Raw genomic sequence first — 25,519 nt, forward strand, 5'->3', positions numbered from 1 at the left:
GATATGTATTGGGATTATATTAAAGTTTATTTAGATTTTAATTATAATTATAATTTAGTTTTGACTGAAAAAAATAAAAAAAATATATTTTTTTAATTAAGTGAGCTCGTGAGTTAATCCGTTTAACCCATGAACTTATGATAGACCAAATCGAGTTAACGGTTTTTGATTCGTTAATAAATGAATCAAATTAAATTAACTCACTAAATAATTAATCTAACTCACTAAATAATTAATATGTGATCTTTTCAGTCGAGTCGGATATCTCAACCATCTCACTATTTCACTCACATTCACTTACTAACACCTCACATGACGCACACACTTCTTCATATTACCTCACAACCCTCACCTCACACACCACGCCTCACTATTCACTCAATCAGTGAGCTCTGACGCACACACACTAAATGGACTCACCTCACAAAACCCTCACAGAACACACGCCTAACACTCACGCTCACGCACCACTAACTGACGCCATTCACGCACCTCACACCACTCACTCACGCACCTGAATACCCTAATCTCCTAACCAATTTTGGGGATCCTTCTACACAGACCCAGATTGGTAGCTGAGACCCTCATCTTCTTCCCTCTTCATCCTCCCAAAAACTTTCGAACACTGCAACCCAGGCACGAAATCCCTCTCCATTTTCCCTTTTTCCTTGGCTCAACCCCATTCATAGGCTTCCATTTTCTCTTTCCTTTCCCACGAGACACTTCACCTCTGCTACTTCCGCCTCAACTCCGCCAGCCGCGGCCACTGGCATTTACCGCCAAACTCTCACGAATCAAGCTTGAAGACAAGATTCTCTGCACGTTTTGCATTTCTCTCTCGTTCACGGAGTATCGAAGGGGGTTGACCGCACCTGAGCCCTAAACAACCATTGGTCGTTAGTGCCTTCGAGGTTCAACTCCGTTTCTCCTTTCTGTCATACTTTGCTCATTATTTGGATTCTATTCTGGAAGTGATTGGTGCTGATTGAGAAGAAATCACGTTTACAGAATTTAAGTGTTATTGTTTGATCTCCCATTTTTGTCTAATTGCCCCGAAAATTGTATAATTAGTTTCATACTAAAGCATTTGGTATTGAGCTGGATGAATGTAATATGTGATTTGCCTTGTTATCCATTGGTATTGTATTCGGATCTATTTGAGCACATAATTATTTGGAGAGTCATTGCTTTGAGGTGATTAGGTGTAATATCTACTGCTATTACGCTTCCCTCTCACTCAAGCTATCTTCATAGTAAAGAGAACTCACACCACTCTCAAGTAACTCCAAGATCACTCTATCGCAACACTCACTCACAACTTCAAAGGAAGATTGTAGAGGTTTACAACAAACTAAAAAAACTCTCATTATTCTTTAAAAGCATATACAAGGCTTATTTATAATTCTGATTCAACAAAAACCAGAATTAACTCAACAACAGAATTGCTGAATTCTGTTTTACAAAGTTGTTATTACAAAAACTATTACATTAGGTCTGATTTGAGAATGAAAACACAATGAAATTGGTGATGCTAATTCTTTGCTGTTGCTATTATGATTTCTGGGTTTCTTTTCCATCATTCTGATTACTCTGCTAATGGAATTTTGGTTTCATTTAGGGGTTGGGTTTAATTCTGTGTATATGCGTTTAGGTTCAGTGTTCATGGTTTGGGTGGAAAGGCTTCGTTCATGTCTAACTTGTTCAAGCAAATTCCATAAGTTGAGTTATAATGGTTAGGCCTAATTGGGTATTATGTGGTTTCATGTTCTGTTTGCACCAATTAAAACTGAGATAATGATTATAATGTAATGCATAAGTATGGGCCCGTGACAATTAATGGTTTGTCTTATTATACCTTTTTTTTTTAATTGCATGTACAGGATTCAACCTTCTTAGTATATCAATTCCTGTGATGTGGTGTTATTTAATTTGAAGTTTGTGTATGGCATAATGAATTTAAGTGACAATATTCTTTCAAATGTATTGTTTGTTTTTTTATTTGAATTTGTTTTTTCCATTTTTTCACCTCTTTTGACTTGTCTCATTTAGAGTTGTTTTTTAATTTGGACCTAATTACAAGTTCCTTTTGGCATGAATACTTTTTTATAACAAAATGTTTATTTGTTGAAATTTCGATATAATAACTTTTTTTTAAATAAATAAGGTTATTAGACTCTCGAGTCTATGTAAACTCGTGAGAGCTTCATAGACCGACTCGTAAACCTGTAGACTCAGAGTCTATTACATCCCTATTTCATATAAAAAATTGTATATAGTATCATACCAATTTAGAATTTAATCACCAATGCAAATAGTAAATAATAGTTCAATAAATATAAAATAACTTAGTTCAAGAAACATGATTATTATATAAGTTCAAATTTCAACAAACACATAAATTAATATGAATAAAAAAACATAAATAACTTCAACTTTATGACCCTAATCACCTACTTATATCATCTTCTTCATTAGGATCACAATAATTTGAAGTAGTGCCGGTCTCACTTCCAGACATTATAAACCAGTTTCAATCAATTAAAAATCAAATAATTTAATTTTTAGAAAACCAAAAATAAAATAAATAAATAAAATAAAAAACAAAACTACATATATATTATATATATGTAACAGAACAACAACGAAAGCCAGAGAAAAAAAAATGAAATAAAAAAACAAAGAAAGATATATAATATATTATATATGTAATGATTAATAAAAGTAAAAAAATAAATAAAAAAACAAAAAAATATATATTATATACGTATGTCATTACTTCAAAAGAGGGAAAAGAGCAACGACGCCACTGAACTAGCGTCCGGACGGAGCTGCCACGCGAGGCGATCAGAGTTGCCGTGCGAGACGATCGGAGCTGCGACGTGAATGACCGGAGCTGAGATTTCGAAATAGGTCAATGTTTTCAAGTTCGATTTTCTCTTCTTCTTCGATTAGGGTTTTCGAGTTGGGCTTCAATCTCTGTTTTCGCTTGGATTTTCGATTTGGAGCATTGGGGTTTTGGTTTGGACTTAAAATCCGAAAGCCAACAACATGTTTTTGTGTCATTTCGTCTCGTTCTTCGAACTCGGTGACTCGCTCTCGAACTCGCGAGTCTGGTACGAGTCGACGAGTTTACTCCGAGTTCACTACGACTTTGAAAAAAAACGAGTTTATATACGAGTTAACCCGTGAACACTGTCATGACTCGCAGACTCGTTCGGGTGTACGAGTCAACCCGCGAGTTTCACATATTTTAAAATAAACTTTTGATATCCGCATTGTCTGGTATCCGTTTCAACTAAAATAATTTAAAGATTAGTTTTTTTGATGATGTTTGTATGGCCGTTTGCATCGTTTGACATCCCTAATAAATGTTTTGGATATCTGTATGGTCGTTTGCATTTGGTATCCAATTATTTTATTCAAATATTTTTAAACCTAAGTTTTTGAATGTTTGTATGACCGTCAGTGTCGTCTAACATCCATAATAAAGGTCTAAGTACTTTTGTGACCATCCACGTCGTCTAACATCCATAATAAAGGTCTAAGTTCTTTTGTGACCATCCGCGTCGTCCTAGAGCCCGATACTTTTTCTTTTCTTAAAAATTCAAAAAAATATATTTTTAAATTTTAGGACTGATTACACTGAGTTCTGGACATTGAATGGAGGTGACAAGAGGGGTTTAACCACGAAACATGAAGGGTATTGCGAATCTGAAGTTTGAAAATTATTGAATGCGTCAGTGTGATCTGCTTAACTGATAATTCTAGACTGTAATGTTATGAAGAAATTGTATGCTGACTAGTTCAATTTTGTTTTGAATTTGAAGAATTTGAGTTTTGCAAGAGTTGTTATTATGTGAATGTTTGAAAATGTTGAATTTGGGAGGGATTCATTCGCACAGGTTAGTTAAATTACAGAGAGCTCGAATTAGTCTAATTGAAAGGCTTAGGAATTTGTCTTTAAGGTTGATATAATTTACTTCCTGCACCTCCATCTTATTCTCTGCGCACCCTTTCTGATTATTTGTTATTGGACTAGATTTGTATCATGCACATCCATTGATGACAAGGGCCTTATGGGAGAATCAAACAGTCTTGTTTCTTAGGGTTTATAGCACGGTGTTACTTCACTGAAACAGTGTTGCGTGCATCGTTTTTGCGGGTAGCATCGATTGATGAGGGTGAGGAATCTGAACACTGCTTAATTGTTGAATTGGCTATTTGTTAATCAAACTCAATGTTTTGGATTGTATTGTGTTGTTGTGCACAGAGTCTGGGAAGTATTCGGAGCTATGCAAAGCATCTTCGCTTAGATGGGGTGAAGGATACTATAGCCATTGCATCTGGCAAAGGTGGTGTGGGAAAGTCAACTACTGCTGGTAAAGCCCTTTTATCCTTCTTTCTCTTTCATCTTTGACAATTTTGTTGTGTTGATATGAATGAGTGAAGTTCTGTTTGAACTTTGAATTTAATTGAATTTACAGTTAATTTGGCAGTTGCACTTGCGAGAAAGTGTCAGCTCAAGGTTGGTTTGCTTGATGTCGATGTGTATGGACCCAGCATTCCCACAATGATGAACATCAATACAAAGCCTGAAGTCACTCATGGTATGTCTTTTCTTACTAAATAATTTATATTGGATAATTTCATATATGTGTTAAGATTCAATTGCAAGGCACGAGACTAGAATCTTACATTGCAAGATCTTGGGCTCTCTAGCTACAATAGGTAGCTTTTGAGGTATGGTTCTCGCAAGGTTCTTTATCAATTGGTATTACAGTCTTCCACTATGTCTAGTTGCTAATTAGCAGCATGGGTGGAAACAAATCTCCTCTAGAAAACCTCTCTTCAAGATTAGACCAGATACTTGAAGCAGTGTCTCTCCATATAACACTCTGGGCTATGGAAGGAGAAAGAGATCATAGGAGCCATGACACAACCATAATGTTTGCTCTCTCCCAGGCTGGGTATATATGACTAGCACGGGCTGTAGCTGAAATGGTTCCCTCAAGAAATCAAGCTCATCTGAAATGATTGTGACCATTGCTGCTAATGGGGCCTTTGAGTATGGAAGAAACAATAACCAGAGATGGGTTTTCAGATGGGTGAAGATAATATGGTAATGAAGGGTCTTGAGATGGATCAATATCCATGATTGAATGTAGCAAACCAGAGCTATGATAATCAGTGCTCTGATACCATATCAGTAAAGCTAAAAAAGGAAATTAGGTCTGAAATAGTGTATCATATTTTCATCGCATTGAAAGCATAGCTGTAGAGACAATAAATAGATACAGCCAAACACTAACAGAAAAGAAAATAGGCACCTATGCTAATAGAAAGGTGAAAACAGAAGTTGGTGCATTGCACCACTAATACAGCAGGGGAAAGCACAACTGTCCCAAAAGCAAAAACAGAATTAATTCAACTCCCCTCCAGGTGACGTGTGTCTGGTCATTTAATAATACAGGTCGACTTTCATATTTGAAGGCCTTGGCCTCTCTAACTACAATAGCTAGCTTTTATACTGTGGTTCTCCCAAGTTTCTTATCAGTGTGTGGCCTTCAATACCAATCATAGTTTGGTTTCGAGTTTTCACATTCCACCAATGGTGGTGATAATGTTGAAGCCATATATTAAGCTTAATTTTGTGCTAATGCTCTTTCAGTTTCCATTACAGTTAGTTTTAATATCTTGCTGTTCATTTATTTTCAGATAAGAAAATGATTCCAATTGAAAATTATGGGGTCAAATGTATGTCAATAGGGTTCCTTGTGGATAAGGATGCCCCGATTGTCTGGAGAGGTCCCATGGTACATAACAGCTGTTCTTATTTGTTTTTATTTTCCATTTCATTTATTATTTCTTGCTGTAACAGTCTTCTGCAACTTAAGTTTTTTGTTGGGATATACTATGAAGGATTTGTTATTGGTTGCATGTTCCTTGCAAAAAGCATCTTCTATTGTTTTCTATCTGAACTTCTGTTGCTGCATTATTGTAGGTGTCAAATGCCCTTGAGAAAATGACAAGGGGAGTTGACTGGGGTAAACTTGACATTCTAGTAATGGATATGCCTCCCGGCACTGGTGATGTCCAGATAGCTATGTCTCAAAATCTGCAATTATCAGGTAGTTAATTCTGCATGATTCCTTCCGTGGGGGTTGTTTATATATTTATGATTCTAGTAGTCTATTATGTGTTTATAATACTTAAGCTATACCAGTAAAATCAAATATAATTTGAAAGCAACTTTGGCAAACAGCTTGAACCTTCACTATGACTTTATGCACTTAGTCTTTGTGGTTCATGTGCCTGATATAGGCAACTAAATTTTCATGAAGATTGTAGCTAGACCTGTTTACCATGCTACCTTAATTCAATTGAAAATTTTCAATTGAGTACTAATTTAATTATAATCATTAAAACACAATATTGTTTAGTTTAACTAAATCAAGATAAATTTGAACAAAGTATCGTTATATTTTTATATTTTATACTATAGCATTACTAATATTCCTTTGTATTGATTCTTTCTTAACTAGTTTCCATAGAGTTAGCTTTCTTTGGTTATTCATTGTCAAGGGTGCTTGTATGGTAGGTGCACTCATTGTTTCAACTCCCCAAGATGTTGCATTAATGGATGCCAGGAGGGGCGTAAAAATGTTCAATAAAGTTGATGTTCCGGTATGATAAGTCCCTTTGTATACTTGCTTTGTTGCCTAATAACAATATTTTGTGAATCTAAATATACGTGTGTGCATTTCTGTTGATGTTCAACACTTTTAACATTTGCAGTGTGCATATAGTAAGATGGCATTGTGCCATCATTTGCATGAATTTTGAGCTAGTGGCTGTTAGCAAGCCCAATGACGAGGCAGACAAGCCCAAACATATTTTTGATCGGCAAAACGGGTGAAACATAGTGTCAAAATCCACTCTTGGCTAAAGGAGGCCTTCATTCAGTAGTATTCAGGCTTGTATAGGTTTAGGGCACAAGTGAAACGTCTGTTAAGTGTCTCTTATTATAAGAAGCGTACAACATCTGTGTTGAGGACATGAATGAAATACAAGTTTAGTTTTTTTCTTTTTTTTTTGTGGCTTTATTTTATCCTAGCTTGCCCTAGTTTATATATCAGTGGCACATATGCACTGGATCCTTGTTAAGATGTCTGAATCCCAATTTGTTAAATCAATAGACTGTATTTGATTGTATTTAGGTGTGAGAATGAAGGCTTATTTCGGGAAAATTATTTATGATGGTAAAATTAGTCTAAATGTAGACGATAGGCTTATCTTGTATCCAATGTCTGGTAGAAGCATATATGTTTGTGTTTATGAGGTCTTTTTTGAGTTTTTTTTTTTTTTTTTTTTTTTTTTTTCGATTTTAATTTCACAGCACTTAAGTCTGCCAATTAACATGCTACAGAATGAAATCCATGATTCACCATTACTATATCAACATGTCTTTTGTGATATGCTGTTTGCGTGTCATATGAAAGCTGTGACTGCATCCCACAACTGATGTCCATTCATGAGAATTCCAACTTTTCTTACAGATTTTGGGTATTGTGGAAAACATGAGCTGCTTTAAGTGTCCACATTGTGGCCAACCTTCATACATATTTGGTAAAGGAGGGGCTCATGGGACAGCCTCCGAAATGGGATTAGAATTTTTAGGCGAGGTAAGTTGATTATCTGTATGCAGAATCTACTTTATCATTATAATTTCGTTGATGCTTAGTGGGGACTTCATTGAATGAAGCAACTGAACAGACTTCTTAGGTAGGGCCTATTTGGTCGGACCTCTTCAAACAGACTTTAAAAGAGGAAAAAATAAAGTTGATTTCTCCATAAATTAATATTAATTTATGCTCAAGTTTAAAATAAAAATTTGGAGAAACTATATGAGAGAGATTAATATAATTATGCATATGTTAAATTTAACTTCTGAACAAATTCATTTTATTTTTTCTTATTTTCTTTCTTAGAAGTCTCTAGAGAAATTTGTCAGAGCCTTTGTCACTTAATGATAGATCTTTTTAGACTTAAGTATCTTTTTGTCGTATTTTTTCCTTATTTTCTTCAGTTTGGTTTCTCTATTGATAAAATATTCAATCGAGTCCTTCAATTTTAAAATGCAACTTTGTGATCTTTTCAAGGTTCAATCAAGTTTCTCAATTGTTTTAAAATGCAATATGTCTCTTTTGTTTGTTTAAATTGACCTAATAGATTTTAAAAATTATCATTGGGCATTCGTAATAAATTGTATTGTGTGTAAAATAAATATCAATACTTGCTTATTAACGGTTTTTCAGCTAATTGGAAAGTGGTGTACGCTTCTGAGATGCCTAATGGGGGTGTTGCCTTTTTATCTCACTGCATTCATCCTCACCTTTTATAGATTCGGTCTCTCTTCTATGTAATCTCCAAATCCTATGGTGCCTGTGGAACTGTTGTGGTGGGGAATATCCCTAGTTGTTATACTTGTTGCTCTGGTTCCCTTTCCCACCTTTTTAAAAATTGAGGGATTTTATTGAACATTTTATGAATAATGAGACTAAGAAGAGGATTAGGCCAACTTTTTATAACTTTTATGAGACAACTAACTAAATCATTTTTGGCTTATCTTTGTTGTCATAAAATTTGTATTGGGCATGATGAATGAGTATTTAACTATTCTAATGTGTGAGTACATCCAGAAGCTTATGATTTCTGATTAACCAGATAGAATTTATTTATTGAGTATTTCTGACTTGTTTTGAATTTAATAATTATTCCAGATACCACTAGAAGTGGATGTCAGAGAAGCTTGTGATCAGGGGCACCCTATAGTGTTAGCTGCACCTGATTCAGTAGTTTCGAAAGCGTATGGCGAGATAGCTGAAAAACTTGCTCAGAAACTCAAGGAACAACAATTCCATCCAGAGATAATTCTGTGAAATGCGTTTATTCAAAAAACAATGAACTAATTACCCTCATTTTTAATCCGGGTTTTGACTTCTAAATTTTGTCAAAAGTGTGGTATAAATTATAGACCCGACACCAGATTATAGTTAGAACTGTTGGAAAATTATAACATAGTTAGAGAATCATTTTGTAATGCACCGAGAATCTGTAATTCTTGACCAAGCATTTGTGGTGGTTTCTACTCAATCAAGTGTGCCGAAAGCTTCTGAACATCTCACAGCGGATAATGTACCGATGAATATTGGAAAGAATATGAGGTATTTTTTGGGTTCAAATATGTGGTGGATTTGATATACTATTACAACGAGCCGTCATAGCGGTCACCTGCATTTATAATAAGCTTTGTTTAAATGATAATGTTTGGCCATTTGGCTATTCTTGCTGGGTCTATCTTTAAGTTGAACATTTGTCACAGACACCGGTCAACCAACCAATTGAAAGCAAACAGAATGTATATAGCTTCAACTTCTTCATAAGGTTGTAAGAGTGAAAAATATTTTTTTTCTTAAAGGGGAAAGATAAAAGGGCGGTTGTTTTCACCTGATATTGTGCTTCTGTTTATGTTAACATTTCTTTGGTACAATGTATTTGCTTAGAGTAATATATATTGGAGTCTTATGAAAGTGGTTTACGACCTTTCTACAATTTTTTTGTTTATTTTTTACTTTTATAATAAAGCATGCAGAAATCAGTGCATATAATTTTTTTAAATAAGCTTCATAATTAAGTTATGGATAAACTCTCATTACGGTCTTCATGGTACGTATTCTCTCATCGCAAGTTTATAATGTGGGACAATCACTAATAATCAATATGTATTATTACTAGGTTATTATGAGGCTAGCTAATATCCTTCGACATTTTACATCAGTTTGACTTGTGTTGTGTTGTCGATGTGGATTGAAAAGGCTAAACCTAAACAAACAAACTTATATTTTTGGTTTATAAATTCAATAAATAAATGTTTATTTTTATAGAATAAGTGAAAACACATATAACACATGTGTTCATCTATTTTTTACAATAAAAGAATTTAAAAGTTATTATAATAATTATTAAATTTGTTTATTGTAAAGCTGAGGAGCCTAAGATCAGAAACACTCACTTGTCTCTCTATCCTGAAAAAAACCTCAAGTATAGGTGTTTCGTGCTCACCGAGGTTTTTTTTTTCTAGGAAGTGATCATTATTTCCTTCAGACTCCCTTTCTCGTGAAGGGGCCCCTTTGCTTTCGGTACATTGTCAGGTACTCCTTCTTGATCAATTGTTCTATATGTTGTATCAGGGCAAAAAACTTACTGATGTTGTGCCTTTTTGTTCTATGAAATTCACACCACTCTTCTTTATCATCAGGTTTCAACTGTTTGTTGGTCTTTTTCGGAGATGTCAGTAGGTTGGTAGTGCTCACCTTTTGCAGTGACTGAGTTTTAGAGACACAACGATGGAATTATTATTCAAAGAGAATAACAAACGATGATTTATAAGATTTTTTGTGTTCTTTTGCGGTGAATGGGAGGCGATGCAAAGAGAGGAAATGCGAGATTACGGAAATTATTGGAGTGATTTTAGTGCTCGGTTTATTTTCCTAAAATAATGTGTCCAACAACATTGGAGAGGATATGTGCTGTTCAAATATTAAATGGAACTGGTTATGGGATTCTTGGATTTCATTTCAAGTCCACGTTAGGTGTTTTTAACCGGTTCTGTTTTGCTCGAAACCTATTCCAATATTTTTGGAACCTATTCAAATATTCTTCAAAATCTAAAAGAAAGATGATAGATCGACAATTTTTTTTTAACAAACTTTGACAAATAACTATTTTTGATAAAAAAAAATCCTAAAATTTTATTATTTTATTATCTTAACTTCCATTAAAAGATAAAAAAATTACTCTTATTTCATAACTTTGTCAACCAAATTTTTGTTAAAAAATTATTTTCCAATTGGGCTGAAAATAGCGTATTTGTTTTAGTTGTGTAACAGGAAAGAATCATTTAAAGTAATTATTTTAGTAATTTATAATTTTTTATTTTGTAAATTAGTATTTAAATTGATTATTATAGTGATTAATAATTTTTTATTATTAAAATTGGTTGTTAATAAAGATTTTAATGTAGTGATTTAATGAAAAAAATAATTTTAATTTTTCTTATTTTCTATTTTAGAAGTCTCTTTTCAAAAATTCGTCAAAACCAGTAGCGAATTTTAATGAAATTTAAGTGTGTTTATCATCCCAACTATATATTTATATTATATTGATATACAATTTAAAATATTTTTTTAAAAATTTAAACTGCTATTTACTTGGTCTGTACAATTTGGTTTCTCTATTAAAAAAATATTAAAATATTAAATCAAATACGCTATTTTGTCAATTTAAAAATGCAGCAATGTGATCCTTTGAAGGTTCATTCAAGTTTCTCAATTTTTAAATTTAGAACTGTTAGAATCATAGCGTAGCCAGAGCAACATTTTGTCAAAGAGAATGCACTGAGAATCTACAACTTTTTGACCAAGCATTTGTTGTAGTTTTTACGCAAGGTATGTTGAAAGCTTCTTGAGCATCTCATAAGGTGTGACTATAGGGAATGTATTCTTGAATATTGAAAAGAACATAAGATATTTTTTGGCTCAAACTTGTGGTGAATTAGATACGCATCTTATAATACACTTAGTTTAAATGATGATGCTTAGCCATTTGACTAGGATTCTTTTGGCAGTCTCTATGTCTAAGTTGAACATTTGTCGCGAGACTTGTCAACCAACCAATTGAAAGCAAACTAAATGGATAACTTCAACTTCTTTTAAGGTTGTAAGGGTGGAAAACTTTTTTCTTTTCTTACTTAAAAAAAAGGAAAGAGAAAAGGGTCACTTTTTTCACTTCTACTGTGGTGCTTATGCTTATGTTTTCGGTGGTCCAATTTGTTTGCTTATAATAATATATTTTGGAGTCTACAAAGTGATTTATGACCTTCCAACAATTTTTTTTATTTATTTTTACTTTCATAATGAATCATAGTGTATATAATTTATTTAAATAAGCTTCGTGATTAAACTTATTGATAGACTCTTATTTCAAGGTACATATCATCTCATCTCTAGTATATAATGTGGGATAATGGGCTAATGGTCAATATTTATTATCTGATGTAACTTGAGAAGGGCAGAACGACTTATCTTTTCTCAAATTTTAATGTTGAGATAATTATGATGGTAAGAAATATATAAATATAATCTCTTTCTGGTCCAACAATCTTAACTCTTTTACGTGACAACGATAAGTTATGTTGGTTTATAAAACATTGACATGTGTTATAAATATGGAAAATTCTCGCATTTATGGATATGGATATGTGTATGAATATGGAAAATCCTTGACTTTTTCAATTGGGTATGGGGATGAGTATGGGAATGTACATATCCGTCCCGTCCCCATCACCATCACCATACCCACCATAATATTCGTTCCCACCATATTCCCGTCCCGTTTAAATAATTAAAATATTCACAAGTGAGTAATCTTATATATATATATATATATATATATATATATATATATATATATTATTACACACTTTCTATTTTTTATTTCTTCTAATTGTTTTGTTTGATTTGTCATGAAATTCATTAGCATCTCCAATCTTCATTGTCCCAACCATTAACTATGTTGATATTTAAAAGGTTTTCTTAGATCTCTAAGGTATTTTTCATCTTATCATACCTTAATTATAAATTTGCTTTCCTTAGTGCGATTCAATTCAATAATCTCTCAAATTGTTTCTAAGATACACATTTGATAATTTTTAATATTTTTATTCGTTGTTTATTTTTATTATGTAGAATATTATTTTGATATATTTTATATAATTATTTTTTATTTTCTAACTCATTATCAATCATACTGTAATTTTGTCACTATAACTGTATAAATAAATTTTATTTACTATAATATAAAAATTTAATGTAATTGCTATGAGTTTTGTTTTATCACCATCCAACATATATTGAAATTCAAAATATACAAGATTTATGTTAAACTTTAATTATTATTAGATTAATATTTGTTCTTTGCGTATTTTGATAAAGGGTTGTATTGTAATTTTTATTTACTATAATATAAAAATTTAATGTAGTTGTCATGAATTTGGCTTTATCATCGTCCAACATATATTGAATTTCAAAAGATACAATATCTATGTTAAAATTTAATTATTATTAGTTTAAAATTTGTTCTTTGCGTTTTGTGTGATTTTGATAAAGTAATGTACTATAAATTTTATTAGTATATAAAAAATATATTCATTACAATTTCAAAAATTGAAGTAAACAGACATTTAAAATATATTTTAATTTTAATTTTTGTTTTTCTATTTTATTTTTTAAAAAATATTTTTAGATTTTATCAACTAGGTTTCAGTAATGTTTGCAAATTTAATAAATGTTTTGGTTCTCATGAAATTTTATTTAGTATTCTAATTTAAAATGTATACAATTATAATTTCTTTCTAAATATTTTATATAGAAGAAACAACCCTCCTCGTGACATTGAAGATTTAATAATATTATGTTTCCTTTAGAGTATTTTTTTATTTTATAAAATAATTAATTAATTAATATTTAAACAGCAATTAAACGAGTATGAGTATGAGTACGAAAATATATTCGTTACCCGGTGGGGATGAGAATGGAACAAAATTTTGATATCTGTTGGGTTTGGGTATGGGGATGGGGATGAACTTTTTTATAGGGATGTGTATGGGATAGCGAAACCTGTCCCCGCCCTGCCTTGTTGCCATCCATACTGTTGACCCTTATTTGTTTTTTTTTTCGCTTTTTCACTTTCCTTTTTATTTTTGTTTTTTCTCCCTTTCCGTTTTCTTCATCTTTGTTGGAAGTCCCATGTAATGTCCCATTTAATTGATAAGCGTAATTAAAGAAAACGCTACACATAAATAGTATAACAACGCAGTCCTGGGGTCCTTAACGCCACCCCTACAAAACTAGGCATACCACGATTGTAACATCCCGTCAGGATATTACTAATTTATAAATAAATAAATGAAATAAATAAAACAGTGCGTTTAATAATACCTCATTTTCCCAAAACGCGGGAAAATTAAAACTTTATTAAATGAACGGATAAAGTTTACAACGTCCATTACAAAAATCAGAATCCACAATATGATTAAGTCACCCATCATCAGGGTTTACAAATATTTTCAAAAACAAGTACATAAACGTAAGAGTTTCCCCAAGTCAATCCCCTCTCCGCAACTAGGCTGCACCAAAGCCACCTGCATCACCAACATCTGCTCCCGTGTACCGCGTACACGATCATCGCCACACACACGCAGATAAGGTGAGCTTAACAATTAAATCATATATATAAAGTTACAGAAACATAAGCATATAAACACAAGAAATCATACATGACATAAACATCTCACATTGTCCTATTCTTTAATTCCTACCATCTGACCCCCAATCAGATTATTCGTGTACTACAACGTCTAAGGATTTCTTCAAGGTGACTTGCTGCCATACCTATCGGCCACAACCGATAGAGCACGTGCGGGAAAACATGCTACGGATCATACACCGCAACGCCAGGTAGAGTTCCCATATACGAACATAGTCCGTATCGTCCCAGGACTACCAAACTCGTCAGCCAACAACTGAGGAGGGCAATCCATCTGAACCCATCCGTACTGGCCACAACCAGCACACTCACACCGGCAACACTCGCCAACCCGAGCCACAACTCAAGGGTTCCTCGTGTCCATCCGCCATCCCGAGCCACAACTCAAGAGATGCCATTCCGAGCCACAACTCAAGAGATGCCATTCCGAGCCACAACTCAAGAGATGCCATTCCGAGCCACAACTCAAGGAATACCACGTGTTTAACCCCTATCCCGAGCCACAACTCAAGGGATACGTTCCGAGCCACAACTCAAGGAACACCAGCAATCTCACTCTTAAAGCACCACTAGACGCACTGTAGATCACAAATTCATAAATAAAACTCAAAGTTGCAGCAGTATAAATCGCTTGGCGGGGGACACGTGCCGCCAGGCGCTGTCAACCTCCAGACCGCCTGGCGGGTGTCGCGTACCGCCAGGCGCCAAGCGCTTCAAAACACATGATCCTAGTCGCCACCGCCTAGTGGTTAAGTCGCTACCGCCCGACGCCAACGCTCCTAGACGTCACTGTTGTTGCTCCGTTCGCCTGGCGGAATCTCCCTCTCCGCCAGGCGCCACTCACTCTAGAGCCACTTGTGTATTGGCTATCGCCTGGCGGTCTCAGCCCTGCCGCCAGACGCCATATCAGTATGTTGCACAATACTATCTTTAGATTGCTCGACCAGAGTACACCATGACTCAATTCAGCCAACATCACTACGTAATTTCCTTCTAATCCTCTTACACTCACTCCCAATAGCTAGCCCATTACACGAATTCTACACTTTCATTTGGGTTCGCTAACCCTACTTATAAGAGGGTAATCTGGTTTAACTCTATTATTTAACACATGAGACGTACCCTTAAGCATTTCCTACCTCTGTTACCTTCTGATTCATCCAGCTATGAATACAAAAATACTAGGGTCTACATCTCTCACCATTTCAATTACTATCTTTGCTCTCAGGATCCAAAACTAACATTACCAATTAACTTTAAGGTTTCCCCATTTAATCGTTATTACCCAACAAAGAACTCTGATTTATCGAACCTCATATTCATTAATGTGACATTAATTTTTATCCTATACAACCATTACACCTCCTGCAGTTTGCATCTTATCCTTCCCTTCTTTCCTAGTCATGAAATCTCCTCCCATACTCTCTCCGCACATCCTTCCTCTTCGCCTTCCAACTTGCCTTCCAATACATCTACCACCCTCTTTATTTCACGCGATCACTCACCTAAGTCTCACTGCCACGAGAGCGCCTAGCGGCAAGCTCCGCGCCACCAGGCGACACAAAGAATTTTGGGCATTTCTAAATTTGTTTGCTTATAATAATATATTTTGGAGTCTAGAAAGTGATTTATGACCTTTCAACAATTTTTTTTTATTTATTTTTACTTTCATAATGAATCATAGTGTATATAATTTATTTAAATAAGCTTTGTGATTAAACTTATGGATAGACTCTTATTTCAAGGTACATATTATCTCATCTCTAGTATATAATGTGGGATAATGGGCTAATGGTCAATATTTATAATCTTATGCCATATGGAACTTGAGAAGGGCAGACGTAACAATTTATCTTTTCTCAAATTTTAATGTTGAGATAACTATGATGGTAAGAAATATATAAATATAATATCTTTCTGGTCCAACAAACTTAACTCTTTTACGTGGCAACAATAAGTTACGATAGTTTATAAGACATTGGCATGATTAGAGATGGCAAATAAATCCATCTTCGTGGATGTTATCCAAATCTGTCTCCGTTTTAACGGGGAATTCTCACATTGACTGAATATGGGTATGGGTATGAATATGGGAAATCCTTTACTTTTTCAATTGGGTATGGGGATGAGTATGGGGATGTACCTATCCGTCCCGTCCCCATCACCATACCCGTCATAATATCCGTTCCCACCATATCCCGTCCCGTTTAAATAATTAAAATATTCACAAGTAAGTAATCTTATATATATTATTACACACTTTCTATTTTTTATTTCTTCTAATTGTTTGATTTGTCATGAAATTCATTCGCATCTCCAATCTTCGTTATCCCAACCATTAACTATGTTGATATTTAAAAGGTTTTCTTAGATCTCTAAGGTATTTTTCATCTTATTATACCTTAATTATAAATTTGCTTTCCTTAGTGCGATTCAATTCAATAATCTCTCAAATTGTTTCTAAGATACACATTTGATAATTTTTAATATTTTTATTCGTTGTTTATTTTTATTATGTAGAATATTATTTTGATATATTTTATATAATTATTTTTTATTTTCTAACTCATTATCAATCATACTGTAATTTTGTCACTATAACTGTATAAATAAATTTTATTTACTATAATATAAAAATTTAATGTAATTGCCATGTAATTTTGTCTCTCAATCAGTGATTGATCATTAGTATGATTCTAAAATCACTCAAACCTGAAACAGAGCTTTGATTGTATATGTTGTGATCTATGTTAAGTCTTTGGTAATTCATACTGATTCTCAAAGAATGTAAACGTTTTTTAGTGATCATTCTTTTTCGTAATTGCAAGCTAAAACAAATCTTAAAAACTCTTCCAAAATTAAATTTTCTATGAAAATTTTGAAAAGAAAAGAGTGAAGATCTTTAAAGTGGCTAGCTGGTCCTGGTTTGAAATGAATGCCTTTGGTTCTGCAGCACGTTTAATCTATGCAATTAGATTAATCCTATTGTTCTCTATATTGTTTACTGGTTTGTACTTTATTTTTTTTTACTATTAATGTACTCATTCTTGCAGGAGAGAGCTGAAAAGGATCCATACTTGAACAAAGCTGGACTCAACTTTCCTTTCAAGGTCAGTTTCATTGTTGTTCAAACTTGATTTGTACAATTGATTGTTGTATTTAGTAAGTTTTTCACTTTTACTTTTTTCACAAATTAATATGCAGCATGGAATCTGAAACTATTCATCAGAGTGTTAATGTGAATTTTAATGTTGATGGTAATATAACAAATTTTGGGTGAACAATTAAGCTTACAAAATAGCTTAATGTGTGAGGGTGAATTTTTTCATGTGAGGTGTTGTGCTCATATCTTGAATTTGATAGTTCAAGAGGGTTTAAAAGTTGTTGAAGTTGCTTTGCACAAAATTAGAGAAAGCATTAAATATGTGAAAGGGTCAGAGGCAAGAAAAATAGCATTTACCGAATGTGTTGTTCAAGTGAGGGGTATTGATACAAAAGTGGGCTTAAGGTTAGATGTACCTACTAGATGGACTTCTACTTTTCTAATGATTGAAAGTGGTCTTAAGTATCGCCGAGCTTTTGGAAGTTTCACTATATGTGATAGAAACTTTAAGCATTGCCCAACACCTGAAGAGTGGAAAAGAGCTGAGAGGATGTGTGAATTTTTAAGGCCATTATATAATATAACCAATTTGATTTCAGGCACATCTTATCCAACCTCTAATGAATATTTTATGCAAGTATGGAAAATTGAGTGGTTGTTAAGTGATGAAGGATTGACCCCAACCAAGGATGAAGGCACATGCTTAAGAAGACTAAACATGTTTAGAAAGGAAGTTCACTAATCCTTCATCCCTTTCATTTGTGTTTGTTATTTTTGATTCCCTAAGTTGACTTAGTTGAATCAACTTTAGTTGACTTGTTGACCTTTGACTAGGTTTGACTTGTTGACTATAGTTGACTTGACTTAAGCCAACATGCTAATCTATGTTTATTTGCTTTGTAGGTTAATTAGGAGTAAGAAAACAATGCTAGGTGGCGCATGGTGATTGGGGAGCATAAATGATGTGGAGGACAGAGTAAAGCAAAGGCATAAAGCATAAAGTAAAAGGCATGAAGCAAGTGTACCTATGTACCTTTGGTCTCCTTTGTTTTTACCACACTTTGGCCACTTTTTGGAGACATATGAGACACATTCTTTGTCTCCTTTTGTGCTAGAACGAAATTAGCCTTGCACACACCATAGTTAGGTCTTTTGTCTCTCATTTTTGTAACCTTATTTGACCTAGTTTCTAGAAGCTAGGGTTAGGTTTTTGTAGAGACATCCTTAGGTATCTTTTATTTGCTTAGAGGCCCCTAAACTCTTCTATATAAGGGGTGCTCCTAGACATGTAAAAGGGTTGAACATTTTGAAGTGAAAACACTCTTGTGTCTCAACCATTTGTGAGAGTTTCCTCCCTTGGGAGTGAATACTTTTAAGCCTTATCTTGCATAGCAAGTGGCGGCACATATCCACTCATCTTCAAGGTTGCCATGGCTTCTAGCCTAGCCTTGTAGTGGCGTGCTTCTCACATTTTTACCATTCCTTTCCTTTCCATTTTATGTTTTCTTCTTCCTTTAATTGTTCTTGGTTTTCTATGGTTTATGTGCTTTCCATTTCCTTTTTGTTTGAATCAATCCATCATCTTCTTCTCTTGAGCTTTGTGAAAGGAACCTTCACATCTAGATAGCTTGCTATCTTAATGTCCAGTGGGGATTTCACTTAGCTTTCTTAATCAACTCACACCATATTCAATAATCTTAAAAAGGAACAAGATAATCCTTCATCATTAAGGGATACTTTAAGTACTGATGACCCCTTAATGAAAGACATGGCAAAAAGGATGATGGATAAATTTGAGAAGTATTGGAGTGAATATAGTATCATTCTTTCAATTGCCATGATTCTTGACCCACAGATGAAACTTGAAGCACTCCGATTCTATTATTCAAAGCTTGATCCTTCCACTTGTGATGAAAAGATTAATCACATAAAAGGAAAAATGTACAAACTTTTTGAAGAATATGTGAGTGTGAGGTCAAATTCATCAAATGCATCAAGTTCTCAACCCACTTGTTCAATAGAAGAACATTTGAACATGGAAGAAGACCAAGAGATTGATCCATATAATGTAAGTTAGTCATTATTCCTAACTTATTTAGTTATTTATTATCATCTTATCTTTATTTAAACCAATTTTAATGTTTGTATTATATCTTTTTAGGAATATATCAATTATGTAAGCCAAAATGTGAATGTAACTGGCAAGTCTGAATTGGATTTGTATCTGACTGAAACACCACTTGAGCCAAAGTATTTTCCAAAGTTGGATATTTTGAGCTATTGGAAGGATCGACAAGAACGCTACCCAACCTATGTAAACTAGCATGTGAGGTGTTAAGTATTCCAATAACAACTGTTGCCAGTGAGTCTGCATTTAGCATTAATGGTAAAATGCTTAGCAAGTATCGATCTAATCTTCTTCCTGACAATGTTCAAGCTCTAATTTTAACTTAAAATTGGTTACATGGATTTGAAAATATTGGTAATTTAATTTATATTACTTTTCAATCTTTTACAACATACTTGTTATTCTAATAAATTATATCTTTTGTTAATAATCTGCTTTTAATTTTCAAGATGAAGATAATGAAGATTGTCAAAAAGTGGAGGAAATTGTTCTAGACTTTTCAATCCATGACTCCAATGTACTTGTGCAATAATTTGAGGTAAGCATATGTTTCTGTAGAGTTCAACTTGTCTTGGTTATTGCTGTAATAGCTTGAGTTTGTTTGCTTAGATAAGACAAATGTATATAAGTGTAGGATGTCATGAACTTTCACTGTGTATAAGACATCTTGATTTTTGCAGTACAGGTAACTGATATCATTTGAAGGATATGGTAAAAAAATAATTTCCACTAATGAATAAAAAACTTATGAATATGTGTAGATTTTTTGGTATCCAAGAAAGTATTAATAATATAGTCTTTCGTCCAATATTTTCCTTACCAATTATTCACCGAAGAGAAATTTATCAGTTTGATGCATGCCTTAGTTTAGGCATTATAGGTCGCTCAGGTATCTTCTTTTTTTCATTAGAAATTTTAATCTTAAATTTGTCATGGACGAAAAACTTGAAAATCTTAGATTTTAAAGTCCAAATTCAAGTGTTTTAGTAATGTTCGGTTAGTAAGATGTAATTAGATGATCATAGAAATAAGGGATGAACAAAAATTCATAACACAGGATATGTCTTTGAACCATAATTTATCTTCTTATATGATGATTACATTTTACTTGCTGCTTCATGTGCAATTGCTGTAATAAAAGGAAATACACGTGGTTGATGTATGTAATGAGAAGAGGTTGAGTATTATTATTGGTTTTGTCTATTTTGTTTTTGATTCAGTGCAACACTCTACCAAGCATGAATTTGAAGTCAAATATAATAGGGTTGTATATCACATGACATTCAGTGCATCACGTTTTTCTGTGTTTCATTTAAAAATGTCTCATCACATTGCTGCTGCAGGTTCCATAACTTCCCAGCATTTTCTGCTGCTGAATTATTTTTTTGTTGTCATAATTTTTAGTATTATTCCGCTGTTGTAGTTTAAACAGAATACTGAGCATTATTCTGCTGTTGTTGTTTTAACTATATGCAAAATTGTATGCTTTTGAGTTGAAGTATATGTGTATAGGTGATCTGATTCAAGGTGATCTGATTCAACCCATTCATTATCTATGCAGGTCATTGCAACATTGGATTCACTCTATTATGGTGTTGCATATGCAGGCTAAGAAATTTTTGGAGGCTAAATGAACTGTCAACTATTGAACATGTTTAGTTAGTTAGTTTAAAGTGCTTGTTTGTGTGTATATGGTAGTCCAAGCTATGAATACTATGTTTCTCGGGAAATGACATCTTTGCTTTTATCAAATCTGATGTTGGAAATATTGTTATGATTACTAGAAATATTTGAATACTTGAAAAAAAAAATCCAATTTTTTAGGTGGGTTGGTGAGCCAACCCACTTAACCCACCAACCCGTGGTGGGTTGAGCCGAGTTACAAAAAATCTGGCTCACCTTGAAGTGAGTCGGGTTGGGCTCACTAGTTTTTTGACCCGGCTCGTGGTGAGCCAACCCGTGTGAGCTGGGTTGGCTCACTTTGACATGTGTAGGGAAACATGTCCTTATGTTTATGTTATTATTACATATTCATTTGTATTTAGGCTTAGCCCAAATTCTCTTTATTGTAAATACATTGTCATATGCGTATTTTTACATAAGGGAGATTAATCCTATACCTAGCTTTTCAATATATTCAATACATAAAAACCACCATCTCACTAAACTTTACTTTTTAACTTTCCTCTACCCTCTCTCTAGACTTCTAGCTTCATTCTTCATCCTTTTGGAGATCTAAAACTATAAGATTGCTCCTAGTAAAGATCTCTACACATCCACCAAATCATATTGAATAACAAAGTAAGTTCACTTTTTATCCTTTTTAAGATTGTTTTAGATTTTTGAGTTGCATGTAAGGAATTTCTCGATGCATGTGGCTTAACTATGCCCAAAGTGAATATCTACTGGTCAATGACCACGATGCTATGCTTATATTCTAATTTGGAGTTTTATTATTATAGTTAGGTTATCTTGTGAGAGATAAAGCTTTAAGGAGCACCTTTGAGAAAAATGGCAGTTTAACCATGGTAAGGGAGACTTAATAATAATTTTTATACTTGATTATAAATGGTTTTACCTGAGTGTGTGTGAGTTTCTAATGATAAGATGAGAGTGGTTGATTATGAGTTGCTCGATTATACTAATATGTGATGAATCACATGATATTGTCTATAGAACATGTGGTATAAATTGATCTTATAATGTTACTTTGTGAAATTTAGAAATTTTGTATGTTCAATTGTATTGGTAAATTGCTTGAGTATAATGATGGAATTCAGTTGTGATTTATTTGGCTAGAATATATATATTTTTTGGTTTGTTTTAGTATTGTTGCATGTGGAGCTATCACAATTTGTCTAGGATTGTCTAATTTGATTTATTTGATGGTTATTTTCAACTAAATTAAGTTATTCCTAAGGAGGAATTAAAGTTGCATGGATAGTCAAGTTGGTAGGCCTATTCAAGTCAAAGTGGGAGTTAAAATTTTGATACAACGTCATGCATTACTAGAAAACCGTTGGGAACCACTCACATGACTCAAGTCAGTGAGCTCCAGTGGTCCAGAGCATTGGTTGTAACTTTGGAACTGTTGGAAGCTCACTTCATAGTGAGCTCCAAGAGTCTAGGGCATTGGGTCATCCCTAGGTCGCACTAGGCGCTTACTTGACTATGAGCATCGGGGAATCTAGTGCTGGACTCTCTTAGAAAATTTTTTATTCTCACTTTGTTAATCATTGGATCAGATTGAAACTTTTACAACTGATCCTAGACTTATGATTCTTCACTTTGACTGTTGGGCTCTTTGATTAAATGTTTATGGTTATAGAAATTATTTTCACCATTTGAAATTAAATGTTATGTTAATGCAATAGAAAATAAATGATAAATTATTAACATGTAATTTGAAATAAATCATAGCTAATTTATGTTATAAGACGGGTTTGGATTTAGTTAAAATGTATATGTATGACATGGTGTGATGATTTAAGACTATATGTGAATGTGATTAATGACTTATGTCTGATATGTTGTTCTTTGACTATTTTTCTTATGATTGCATTTACCAATTTGGTAATGGTTATTGTGAATTAACATGAGTATGAATGGAATGATCTTTGATAAACTACTATGCTTTTATTATGAAGCATTTGTTGTGATTTGATATGTTTGGATATGGTTGAATGAGAAGGTAGTAATTTCCAATGGGAAATGCTACTCTCTTTAGTTAATGTGTGGAGTGTATTGATGTCAAAGTTTCCTGGTGAGACTATCCTATCTCTACTAAGTATTGGACTCAAATAATGGAGGATACTTAGGGTGAGAATTTGTTAACATACGATTTTTGCTTATTTTTGTTCTTTAAAGTACTCTTCCTAGGTTTCATTAAAATGTAATTTTCTAGAGTTAGCTCAAATAAAAATTAGTCTAGTGGTATTTTTCCTAGATAGGTTTTTCTTTTTGTGTTTTCACACCTTTAACCCTTGTTGAATTTTTTGAATTTGCCGAAAAGCCCCTGGTCAAAGGGGCTAACTGATGGCAAATGTCTCAACCATTGCCAAAAGGATCTAAGAAGATTGAGCTTCACCTCAACTGAAATGACCTAAGTTGATGTTCATTGTCTATTCGTCCAGGCAACTAAACCAACACACAGAAAAGCATAACATAGCATGTAAGTAAATCTTGATCAAAGTATTAATGATTTTGAACAAAAATATAGAAAGTAAAAGAACATTCAGACCTCCAATGCCATTTTTGCCCATTTATTTCCCATCAACGCATGTAACCGAATGACTTTTCTTTGTTCTTCTTTGCTAAATGCACCTTTCCTCAAACCAGGTGTTAAATGATCTGTCCACTTTGAACGACAACTTTTTCCAGAATGAAGTAGTCCAGTGTTTTTCTACACTACGCTCCAATTTCCTGGTCCATGTTTTGTCACGTATGCTGTCAGTATTGCATTTTCTTCTGTTGTCCATTGCCTTTTCCTCAGATTATTTTTTTGTGATTGATCAGCGTTATTCTTGTCCTCACTTCAGAACGAGAACATAATGGCTATAAAGTTGAGAAATCAAAGTTAGTGGATAATGTAACACATGGTAAGATAGAAATCATCATTAGGTTGGTACTTAATAATATTATAATTAAATTTTTTGGATTATTATTAAATTTGTAATTCTTCGTATTATTATTTCATGTTTATCGTATATAATAATACAACAAAAATAATTGATATTATTGGCGTTTGAAATTCATTGAAAATAACAAAACATTGTCAATAAAAGCTTTTTACCAGAAAATTGATAGGTCAAAATCCATCAATAAATGTCATTCGGTAATATTTATCAATAGATCATAAAATTCGTCAACAATTATCAACGAATATGTCCATTGCTAATTACTGATGAAAACATCTGTCAATAAATTCACAGGTAATTACCGACAGATCGTAAATGTCATTGGTAATTACCAACAAATATCTCCCTCGATAATTAATGACGGACATATTGGTTAGTAAATTCACGAATAATTATCAACGAATATAATCGTCGATAAATTCACAAGTTCGATAACTAAGGATGAATATTATATGTTATTTGCAATAAATAAATAAATATATATATATATATATAACTATCAGTCTAATCAATATATTTTTCATTAGAAAAAAAAAATAACAAGGTTATGTTTTTTATCACTTAACTTCCAGCAAAAATTGGAATTACTCACTGTTCAAAACTTTGGACCCATATATTGTTAAGTTTATTTTATGTTTCAAATGCGTTTCTCTACTAATATTGAAGCGAAAATGTGTCAAACAATGAAAGCAACTCAAATGTTATCATAAACGCATTTGAAACGTCAGATAAACTTAACAAAATTTAATTAAAAGGACTATACCCATGCATTTCTAAAATTACGGGACTAATTGGGTCAAAATTTTGAAGATGAACTAATTTCAAGTTTCACTGAAAGTTAAGAGACCAAAAACATATTTAACCTAAAATATTAATCAAAAGAAACATTCATGCATTCTAAGAAGAATTTAAGAGATTTGCTATAAGAAAAACCTTTCTATTTACTAGGTAGTTCAACCTATATAATCAATCACACTAGCTTCTAAATATTATTTGAAATCCCACAGCCTTGAAATGTAACAAACAACTTATTTAGCAAAACTCTCAACTTTTTAACAACATCAACAATAACCTACAAGAACTACATTTTGCATGGTTTTACATGATGTAACTTTGAATCATACTTTTGCTTACATGTAACAACAAAAATAGTATAATTAACTCTTTATTCTTTACCGTGATCACATAAATCTTATGAAAATTTTCAACAAGAATTAATACGTATAGAATCGACTTAGTTCTTATAAACCAAGAATAAATGAAATC

At 33.1% G+C, this 25,519-nt stretch overlaps 1 protein-coding gene and 1 pseudogene across 3 annotated transcripts; both read left to right on the forward strand.

Moving 5' to 3' along the window:
• The first annotated feature begins 386 nt into the window (after positions 1 to 386).
• On the forward strand, positions 387 to 9,242 carry INDH (INDH1(iron-sulfur protein required for NADH dehydrogenase)). Of its 3 annotated transcripts, none has more exons than XM_028080691.2 (9): positions 387 to 911; positions 4,040 to 4,181; positions 4,271 to 4,379; positions 4,485 to 4,607; positions 5,716 to 5,813; positions 6,002 to 6,128; positions 6,599 to 6,684; positions 7,557 to 7,682; positions 8,781 to 9,242. In XM_028080691.2, exons 2-9 carry the CDS (start codon positions 4,176 to 4,178, stop codon positions 8,937 to 8,939), a joined length of 834 nt encoding a protein of 277 aa, XP_027936492.1. In that variant the 5' UTR covers positions 387 to 911; positions 4,040 to 4,175; the 3' UTR covers positions 8,940 to 9,242. The 3 variants fall into 3 exon arrangements, with proteins under 3 accessions (XP_027936492.1, XP_027936491.1, XP_027936493.1); XM_028080690.2 differs by lacking the exon at positions 387 to 911 and adding an exon at positions 2,754 to 2,910; XM_028080692.2 differs by lacking the exon at positions 387 to 911 and adding an exon at positions 2,754 to 2,910 and having other exon boundaries at positions 4,497 to 4,607.
• Positions 9,243 to 19,325: 10,083 nt separating this feature from the next.
• LOC146884711 (zinc finger BED domain-containing protein DAYSLEEPER-like) lies at positions 19,326 to 21,250 on the forward strand (annotated as a pseudogene).
• Positions 21,251 to 25,519: the final 4,269 nt, after the last annotated feature.

The sequence above is a fragment of the Vigna unguiculata genome, chromosome 7 (assembly GCF_037176805.1).
Source record: "Vigna unguiculata cultivar grain cowpea cultivar isolate G323 ecotype 2 chromosome 7, ASM3717680v1, whole genome shotgun sequence".
Taxonomy (NCBI): domain Eukaryota; kingdom Viridiplantae; phylum Streptophyta; class Magnoliopsida; order Fabales; family Fabaceae; genus Vigna; species Vigna unguiculata.